A 10,417-nucleotide genomic window follows, 5' to 3' on the forward strand; every position below is an offset into this window, starting at 1 on the left:
TTCTCTTTCCTCCTGTCACAGTGAGGCATGAAAGGACTTTGGAACAGAAAGCAGCTCTCTACAAGCCGCTGAAGGGAAAGTAAAATGTTCAGTCTTATCTGCTAGGAGAGGCAGCCTTGGTGGGCAGGGTCTCTGCAAGGGCTGCTGGCTTATAAGCAGCTCACAGCTCAGGGAGGATCTCTTTCAAGGCATTAAGGGGAGAGCCTTGTGGAAGACAGGCTCCGGCACCAGGGCTGCTGCCAAGATGCCTCCTCTTTTAAGGCTCCTGCTGCTGTTCCTCAGCCCGGCTGCTGCCTTGGAAGCCAGTCTCTTGCCCCCTGAGAGTGACCCCACCGAGCAAGGGGCTGTCTTGTTTGCAGATAAGTACAACAGCACAGCTGAGATAGTCCTGTTCAAGAGTGTGAATGCCAGCTGGAATTACAATACCAACCTGACCGACTTCAACTCCAACCTGCAGGTAGGACCTCTTCTGGCAGTGGGGCTGGGGCTGGGGCTGGGGAGAGGGGGGGTGCAGACTTGGAGCTGGCAGGGTAGCCAATCAACACCTTGCCTGGCATCTTCGGGGGGGTGCTGCTAGGACCACGCCACTGACTCTCTGGCTGGCGTGAACTGCTATCAGAGAGCTTCCTGGGAACAGGTTCCTGCTCTGTTCCCCCTACCTCCCAGGTCGTTCAGTTATCCAGCCCCTGCTCCCCTGGAGCCTGTTAATGCCATGGTGTTCCTGCCAAGACTCAGCAGACTTGTGCTCCTTCCCCGGGACAAAGGGAACAAGAGTGACACTTGACCCTGTGTCCCAGGCACAGCAGCACAGTGTTCCCTGCACCCCCCTCAGTGAGCTGAGGGTCAACCCTGCCTAGTACTCGCCTTCCCCTGCCGATTCCTGCGGATGGTTCTGCCTGGAGCAGGTGACCCCTCCAGGTCCCCCCCAGCCCTGAGATGCTATGATCCTGTTAACTTGCCAAGAATTCCCAGCAGATTAGGCTTATAGCCACTCCCTTCCAGTTTCCTTTCTTGTACATCAGAATCAGGTCCTGGGAAAAGGAGACCCCTAACTACTGCCTTGAGTCATCATGGTCCGGGGGTCTCTCTTGCCTTGGGCGTGAGTGGTCCTGGACTTTAGGACATGGTCATGTTTTCTTGCCAGAAAGCTACAGAGTGCTGTGGAGAGGGGCAGGTATGGAGGGGAAGTGAAGATCCAGCCCAGATTGACTCCAAGTGGCTGGGGCCTGAGACATGCAGTGGCTCTGGACCCCATACCTAGGAGTCTCTGCCTGTGAAGCTGGGATCTCTTCCAACAGTGGCACTGCTACCAACCTCCTGAATGTACAAACGGCTCTGTCCGGAATCTCCCTTCCCCTGGGCAGGTTGGAAGTCCCATTGCCTGGGACAGTTACAATTACACTGGGCGAGTGCTGGGAATAGAGTCTAAAGGGAGGGATCCTCCACACCTGGGAGGGGTGAGACCTACTAGCACCACTTGCTTCCCCCCACTAAGGTCTGTCTGTAGAGCACAAAGAGGTATCTGCAGAGAGGTTTTGCCAGCCTGTTGTCTCTGCAGAAGAGGATTGCATTCTCTAGCCCCCTCAACCCCTTGTGCCTTGAACATTGATACCAGCATGTCTGGGCTATCTGCATATGCCTATACAGCTTATTAGCATCCTGGCTGTTGTATGTGTTTTTGCATATGTTTGTATGTCCTTGCCCCAGACACATGATCTTTTTTTCTGGAGGGAGAATCCTAGCTTCTCCCAGCTGATGATGTAAGATGTGGTAAGAAGAATGATATGTAAATGGGTCTCCCTCCGGGCAGTTTCTAGTAAGCATAACGGCTTTGAGGACTATTGGTTAGATCAGCCCTGTGGCTGCTCTGGACTGTACAAGGTGTAACAATAAGCAGTGAAGCAAGTGGATGCAGCTTGTGACCGTACATTGACCTTGGGAATCATATGACTAGTGCCATGAAATAAAAATTTCACTTGTGGACCAGTGCTCCTACAAGCTGAGACCCTCATTATACTGGGGGAAGGATCTGGAATAGAGGAACATTGCATTGATCACTCCTCTGATATAACTGAGGATTTGACCTCCACCTGATTCTGTACAGTGTATATGTCTTTTAGTGCATACTGGATGACTGGCTGAGGGAACATACTTGTATAGATGTATATTGGTGTGTATACATGCATGTGGGTCTGTCTGTGCATCTACATATATTCTATAAGCCAAGTCTTATGCAGGCAGTCCCCTATAATGCTATGGACCTCAGCTGGATTTCATGGAGAATAAGCTAGTGAAGAATTTGGAGCTAGCTGTGTATTTAAGTGTGTGTGGCTATATTAAGTGTGTATATCTTTATACATAAGTCTCTCTTCATGTGTTGGTGGGTAAATCTATTCATATGGCCTTGTACATGTGTAAATATAGCTACAAGTGTGCTTTTAAACCTGTGTGTGCAAAAGAATATAAGTGTGTGCATGCATTTTTATTAACATTTGTGTGTCTGTATATGGGTATGCATAATCATATATTTACAAGAATGTGTGTGCACGCGTATATAGGAACAGATACATATATATGCACCAGTTAGTGCAGAATGTTGTGGTCCAACTTCTGACAGGGGTGAGTGAGCAGGAGCATATAACTCCAGTCTTTCAGTATCTGCATTGGCTCCCAGTAGCTTTCTGGGTGCAATTCAAGGTGGTGGTTTTGACCTATATAGTCCTTATTGGCCTGAGACCTATATACCTAAGGAACAACCTTCTCCCCCATGTCCCATCACAATTGCTAAGATCAACTGAGAGCAAACTCCTTCAAGTGCCATTAGCTTGCCAAGTCTTCTCAGCGAAAACACGTGTCAATTCATTCTCAGAAGTCGTCCCTCCACTCTGGAACTCCCTCCCTCTTGAGGCCTGCCAGAGCCCCAGCCTGGAAATCTTTTGGAACTGTTGCAAGACCTTTCTGTTTAGACAGGCATTTGCACCCAGGACTAGGCCGAGATGTCTTTTTGTGGGTCTCCATTTCATTTCGGTTTATTTTGTCATTTTGTTTTATTTATTCGAGCTGCTGTTTTGAGTTGCTCTCTTACTGTAAGCTGCACTGAGCTTTTGTTGGGAAGAGTGGGCATATGAATCGCATAAATAAATAAATATATAAAAATGCATATGTGCCTGTGCATATAAGGGGGCCTCTTGAGTGTGTGTTTACAAGTGGAAATGTGTGCCCTACTAAGCTAATGGCATGTTGGGCACTGGCATACAGGACTCCTCATGGGCAATGGCTTTTCTCCTCACTTTATTGGCCCTGTAAGCTAGTAACTTCTCTCCCTTGCCCAGAGGGGTGGAAACTTCACAGTGCAGGCCCCTCCATTTGCATTCCAGATAATTTAATATTTAAGGAAGCTGGAAGGACACTTGTCTAGGTTAACCTCGTTAAGCAAAACAGTCCCTGGAGGGGCTTGGCCATTAACAGTGCTGTAAAGGCTTGGAGGAGTCCCAGGGAATTTAGCAAGCCTATCTGTTTTCTGGGGGCCCTGTGTAGTCTCCTATTCTGCCCAGGCTGGGACATTACAGGCGCAGCTGCCTGCTGCTTACTGGGTGCAGTGGGCCAAGGATATCTACATTGGCGCCAGAGGAGTGATCACAGTCCCTACAAACAAGCTGAGCTAGCCTGTGTACCAAGATCAATGAGACCATGGTGTCGTAGGCTGCAGCTACAAAATCCCGGGTGGGCTTGTGCCATCTGTGCTGAAGCCCCTGCCATGCCAGCTGTGCTGCTGTCAATACCAACCAGCCAGCTCAGGTCTATCTGTACACACTGCAGTCCTGCCTTTCCGACACGCGTAGGAGAGAAACTAAGGGCCTTATTACACATTAATTGTAGGTGGCTCCTGGACCTCTTAACCCCTGGACTGCCTAGACATTAACACCTAAAACTAGTTTTAAGCACTCTTTACCACCATAACCACTCCAGGACAGGTGTCTCTCTGATTCATGTTACCCAGCTCATGTTCCAATAATGTGTGGCCACTCCCCACAGGTGAGCTGCCTAAGTTGCAGTCTTCCAGCATCCCAGGATGCAGTGTCCCCTCCCTCATTCTCCTGTTCTCTGGAGACAAACTTTCCACCCCCTGAACTCCTCTGGCATCAAGCCAACTCCTCTTCTGTCCCCAGGGGTGTGACCTTCCAACTCCCAAGGGTGCAACCCCATGCAAACAGCCTGTAGAGCACATGCCAGCTAGCCAGATCACAGGGCATGAACAAGTCCAGGAGTGGGGTCTAGAGGGGATGGCAGGGGAACAAGGTAGGGGGCTGGATGGGGTCCCCATTTGCTGGGGCTTCTTTCCCAGGGCAGAGCCAGTAGCTCCTGCAAAAGCACCTTCCCTCACTGTACCTACTTTCCAGCCACCACAGGAAGCACAACCAGTATTCTCCACATCTCTATCCCAAATCCCAATTTATTAAAACATGAGACCTCCTTTCATTTACTTCCTCTTTATGTTCTTTAAATTCCATTTTTTAATTTATTTTTATTTTATCCTTCAGTGGCCTCAGCATTGCCAACCCCATGCATTCAAAAATCATGTCAGGCTGCAAAAAAAAGAAAAATCATGAGACCAGCTTCAAAATCATGAGGGTCTAAATTTAATAAAATCTTGGGCTCTCTAGTTTCTGGGTTTTTAGGCTGTCCTTGATCACATATTCATGTTTTCTTCTATAATCATGAGGGCTAGTAACTCTTCAATAAAATAAAATGAAAGCCGGGAGTTTCATGTAATTACAGAATTCCAGGAGCTGCGGCTTTACGGGGGAGAACATTCAATCACACAAGAACCACAGTAAAATCAGGAGAGCTGGCACCAGTGTGGCTGGCTGACTTCAACTTCCCCCACCCCCATTTCCCTTCCACTTCCTATTTCATTACCCACCCTGTCCCATTAATTCTCCACCTCCCAGCTTCATGTTCCTGCCCTCCGGCTCAATCGCTCACCCAGTCCCCCCACCTAGAGCAGGGATAGAAGTCTGTCCTGGCTCACCAGCCCTGTGGAGGCAACTCACAGCTGTCGCTCCTAGTCCGGCCGCTGCTCACCAGCCCTCCAGTGGCAAGTGACAGCTGTGCAGGTTGGGGACAGTCAGAGGAGGTGTTTTAGCCTTATGGTGCGACTGCTCCAAACCTGAGTGAGTACTAACGCCGATCCATATTTGAGTAGCTCAAAGTGCAACATGTAATGAGGCCCTAACTCACATTCCTGTCTCCCATGATCCTAGGAGCAGCCATGCTCTGATGATCCCCCAGCACACATTAGAGCACCAACTGATGCTGGTGAGGAGTGCCACTAGGTGCTCCCTTAAGGGCAGTTTCTGAATCCTTAGCACAAAGGGGCAGGATCCAGGGCACCCAGTTAGGCCCAACGTTTCTATGGCAGCATTATCCAGTCTGCACCCTGTGGGTAAGACCTTCTGCTGGAATGAAGTAGTGTGACCCAGTGGATTTATACCAGCTGAAGACCAGTGCCTGTGTGCTTATGGCAGGCGTCCAGCAAGAATCAGCCCTTGACCTTCAAGGCTCTGGGATTTGAGAACAGGGAAAGAAACCAGGAGCTGCTGCTAGGATTTGCCTCACAGGAGAGCAAGTTAATAGTCAGCACTGGTGGTGGAGTTGAAGCCAGGACATTGGGGTTCTATTGCTGGTCGTCAGGAAGTATGTGGTGGGGCTGACGCTGGGCATGGGGACACCAGAATGTCCTGCAGGCCAAACTGCTACACATTCACAGGCCGCTTCCTGTTCTTCTTTCCCTTTTTGGTCCTGGCACTGCTAATTAAAAAAAAAATGCAGAAATTTGACATCAGCAATGCTGTTAACACTACAGCAGGGTATGCCAGGAGCCTCCAGGGCCAACCCATACGCTCCACTGCAGAGGCAGATGACTGCTCTCTCTCCACACGCAGTAGGGCTGTGTGAAATTTCACCCAGTGTTTAATTTTGAAACTGTTTCGATGCGTTTCGAGCTCAAAACAGTAAGACTGAAACAAAAGAAAAGCCTTCGAAACAGCTTCAAAACGAAACAAGGATACTCGAAACGTTTTGAAAGTTTCGAGTTTTGAAGCCAGGCTTACTTGGCTTCAGCGCCAGTTCCAGCTGGCAGCACCAGCCTCCTGTCATCCGGCAGGCAGATTGGGGGCTTGTTCACACCCCCAGGAGGGCTGCAGGGGCTGTGCCAGACTGCTTCCAGGGGTGCAGGCCCCCAATCTGCCTCCCAGATCACAGGAGGCTGGTGCTGCCAGCTGGGGCCAGCGGTAGCACTGATCTTCCCGGCTCTGGCTGCGGAATAGCTTATGGGCAAAATGTCGAAACAGCATCGAAACAGAGAAACAATTTCAATGAAAAGGGACAGTGCTTTCAAAATGAAATGAAACTCTAAACGAAACGCTGTTCCGTTGATACAAAAGTTGAAGCGGAACGGTGCTGTTTTGCACAGCCCTAGTGAGCATCAGCATCCCCAGGCCTTTGGGAGTGTGAAGCCAGGCTGAACAGTCCTGACTCATGGGAGTCGTCAGGTGCAGCTACTTACCTACCCAGATAGGCAGAGGAACTGACTGAGCTGGTGGGGATCTCCTCAATCTGTTCCAGGCTGAGCTTGTATGAGCGCTTCACTATAAGGGGTCTGATGCAAATGCTTGCAGGAGCCTGATTGATCCTTGCTCATAGGGGACGAAGGTGTTTTTGTGTTGTTGGACAAACTTTTTGGCACAAAGTGCCTTTCTGCAAGTATACCATCTTTCCCAACTACACAGTGAATCCAATAAGAGATATTACTAAAGTAACCTTTCCTGTACCATCATAGCTATAGCAATGCTTCAACCCTACCAAAGCACTCAGGCCAACTGCTACAAAACCTGCCTGGTGTTGCTTCCAAGAACTTTTTACTACAACACAATTCTCATAAGCATGCAGCATCTATTCAGTAAGTATATAAACTTTGTGTAGCTTTTATTCATGTTATTAGCCAGGTGATCAGACTACTCGAGAGAAGAGATAGTGCTGAGTTAAATGCAAATCCAAAGTGCATTCCTATTCTATTCTTTTTATCTGTTAGGAGCACGTATATGAAGCTGAATCTTTGCATTTTATAATTTGCCATTTAATGACCCTTATCATTACAACATTCCCCCATATCTTTCCAAGCCTACTTACCAGGTTTTGGTTATACCAGCCTACACACTTTCCTTATCTATTATATGAATTTGTACTGACTCTGTCCATCTCAGGATATCCTTGAACAGATCCCAGATGTCATGATGCACCCTGTAGCCTTCCCTAGGACTTTGGATCTGCAGGCTTTTAACTTTTACTGCTTCTGCCCTACGCCTCCCTTTAGAAAGCCTGTCTGGCTCAGATGGAGGGGTGCAAATTTCTCTCTTAGAGAAGCTGTTCTGGACTAGAAAGAACCATAGCTGGGTGTGAAGTCCTAACTCTACTAAGCTGTTATTAAGGGAGTCTCAGGGTGTCTTTGCTCCATGGCCTTAGCAATCCAGACACAAAGAATAGCCCTAGGGAAAGTTATTTAATAACATAATGATTTGGAGGATAGGATTGAATCTGGCTAGTAAATTTGCAGATGATACCAAGCAGGATGGAGTTGCGGACACATTGGAGGATAGTCAGGATTCTGATTTTGAATGGCCTTGATAAATTGGAAAAATGGTCCAAAAATCAAATGAAATTCAGTTAAGACAAATACAAAGTCCTGCACACTATTCCTTTTGTTGGTGTATAAGTCTCCAGGTTTGGCTCACTACCTGGCATTTTTGGTTATTCAAGTGAAAAACATGCCACTTAGATCCCAGGTAGGAATTATAGTCCTGGCTGCATAGTCTGTATGTGTAGGCAACTATGTATATGTGCAGATTGGGTATATACAGTAGACTGTGCACTGGTCGCATCCCAAACCCGGCACATGTTCATATATCTTTCAAATGCACAGTGACCTTAGAAATCAGAAAATGCAGTCAACCAAAACTCACACTTAGCAGGACTTAGATACAGGAACAGAGGCAGGGAGGAATGCTTCCTGACTTTTGCTTGCATTAGCTGCGTGGGTAGGGCTCTTGCCTGGGAAGGTGGAGGCTTTGGGCTCCACCTAACACAGAAAAGGTTTGAAGCTGGCACTTGCTGACTTCCTAAACCAACAATCTAACCACCCCATCACTAGCCAGGCACTTAACAAACACCTTCCCTAATGGCAGTCTCATGACCTCTTGCTTCCTGCAGGTACAGTGGGACCTGTCAGGAGCCAAGATGCTCCCCCTTCACCATGCAATTATAGCACTTGCACATCCTGGTAAATAGCTTACACACAGGTTCCTGTGGGCTCGTCCATAAACACCTTACTCTGCCACCAAACCTTCCAGCACAGACAGAAGCCCCCCCCTTGCCGACCTGCCAGAGCATGTACATGTCCATGCCCTTTGAGCATTTCCACAAGACCAACCAGCAGCTGCACTGTCAGAGCATGAAGCAGCTTCTGAAAGAAGGTACCAGCTACTCCAGGGTCCATGGCAGACAGCAGAAGGCCTGGGAGTGTTGACCTGGACTTTCTGCCAACTGCTGGATAGCAAGAAAAACCTGATGTAACTTGGCAAAGGTGGAGTAACTCTGACAGTAGAAAGCAGTGCTCTGCTACCATAGAGGGGCTTGAAGCATGAATGCTGCTATATACTAGACCCAAGGCCTCCCTGCATAGTCTCTGTCCAGAGGTCTTTGGCAACCCGTTTTCAGCCTTTGGAGCTCTTTGGATTGGTCCCACAAACTGCATGATATAATCTCTGCTTCATGATTGGGTGCCAGTAAGGAGGAGCCCCTTGGTTCTGCAGGTCTGGCTTCCCCAAACTTTTGTGCAAACACAGCCTCATTCACCAGACTGAGAATCAGGAACAAGGTCAAAACAAAAGAGCTGTTCAGAGCTCCAAGCATGTACCATTTTGTTCCATCCACCCACATCTGCTGCTCAGGGAAATGAGGCTTCTATATGAAGAGAGAGATTAAAACAAAACAACCCAGGCTTATTGGAGACTGGTCAAAATGCCATAAATAACAGCTAATGAGCTATAAATCAAATTCTAATAGACTGTACAATAAACAGGCGCTTAATGTGTTTTCATTCCATTGCTGCTAAGTGTGGACTTGGACCCGCTGCTCATCAAGTCAGCATTTCCAGCCAATTCTGCTAGTTAGCAAAATATTAGCACAGAGCACCACCTGCAGAAGCAGCTCCTACCCTTTGGCTTTTCTAGGAAAGGTTGTTCTCAAGGGCCTCCTTGGCTTCCAACTCTGCAGTCTCTGCGGCTGCATATAAAACAGTCAGCTATGAGCGTGTGGTGAACCTCAGAGGGCTTCGAAGCCTGCTTTAGGACAATTCCTAGGTTTTTTTCCCCTCTGATAACCTCTCACTGAAGTCACTGGGTCAGACCCTGAGGCCTTTTCACAGTGTGATGGTTGTGGAGACGGGAGTCAATTCTTAGTCTGTGAATAAAAAAAAACATTGCCTAAGCATGCATGTGATGCTCACTGATCTAGTTGTGGCTCTATGTTGCCAGCTAGATACTGGATTGCATAAGAGGTTTTGTGCATTTCCACAATAGCACTAGCAGTATCAGGGTATGATGTTTAGATCCTGGCAGGCGACCCATCCAGCATCAGTATTGTTTATCTACTGTATTTAGCCATGGCTTATTTGCAAAGAACACCCCAGGTTGCATCCAGTTCCAAGTACAGCTGAATGGCTCCAGCCTTCATGTAACAGCTTGGAGTGTTCTCTGCCCTACACCTTCCTTTGCCCAGTACCTGGGCTCCAGCCATGGGGAACAGCAGATATCTCTTTTCAAGAAATACAAGTGAGTTGTTTGAGTCCAGTATTCCTTTCCTGTGGATACAGTGCACACCACAAAGGGGGTGATTTTGTGAATGATGGTGAAGCCTAATGAGATGAGAAAGGAACGCCCCATTTCCACAAGGGAAACCATACTGAGCCTGTAATATTAAGCATAGTTCATGCTGTAAACTATATGCTGGGGGTGAAAGGCAAAGGGTTGCCATGGGTAGCAAGAGTGAAAGGTCCAAAACTGACTTAGAGACAGGTCTTCTTTTTATCTTACAATTTGTGCAGAAACAAGGAGAGCTGCCTCCCCACAACCTCCCCCTCTGGGCTAAAATAAATGAATCTCAGGGTACTTTTCCATTATAGGATCACCAGCCAAGAGGCCACCAACTGTACTAGCAGTACCTCCTATCTGGGACCCAAGACTACAACCCAGCCATCAAGAACATGGCAATAACTGTTTCTGTCACTAGTGGTAGGGACACAGGCTGGCCATAATGAACCCAAGGTGAAGGGCTCTGAGCCCGAGCCCAGGCCCCAGCC

The 10,417-nt window shown here is 48.1% G+C and overlaps 1 protein-coding gene across 1 annotated transcript in view; it reads left to right on the top strand.

Moving 5' to 3' along the window:
• The first annotated feature begins 201 nt into the window (after positions 1-201).
• ACE (angiotensin I converting enzyme) overlaps positions 202-10,417 on the top strand; it is a 58,518-nt gene continuing 48,302 nt past the window's right edge. Inside the window, 1 exon segment of the mRNA XM_014516985.2 lies at positions 202-457. Within this exon segment, the coding sequence (XP_014372471.2) occupies positions 245-457 (213 nt within the window). The 5' untranslated portion in view covers positions 202-244.

Source organism: Alligator sinensis, unplaced genomic scaffold (genome assembly GCF_000455745.1).
Source record: "Alligator sinensis unplaced genomic scaffold, ASM45574v1 scaffold444_1, whole genome shotgun sequence".
In the NCBI taxonomy this organism is placed as follows: domain Eukaryota; kingdom Metazoa; phylum Chordata; order Crocodylia; family Alligatoridae; genus Alligator; species Alligator sinensis.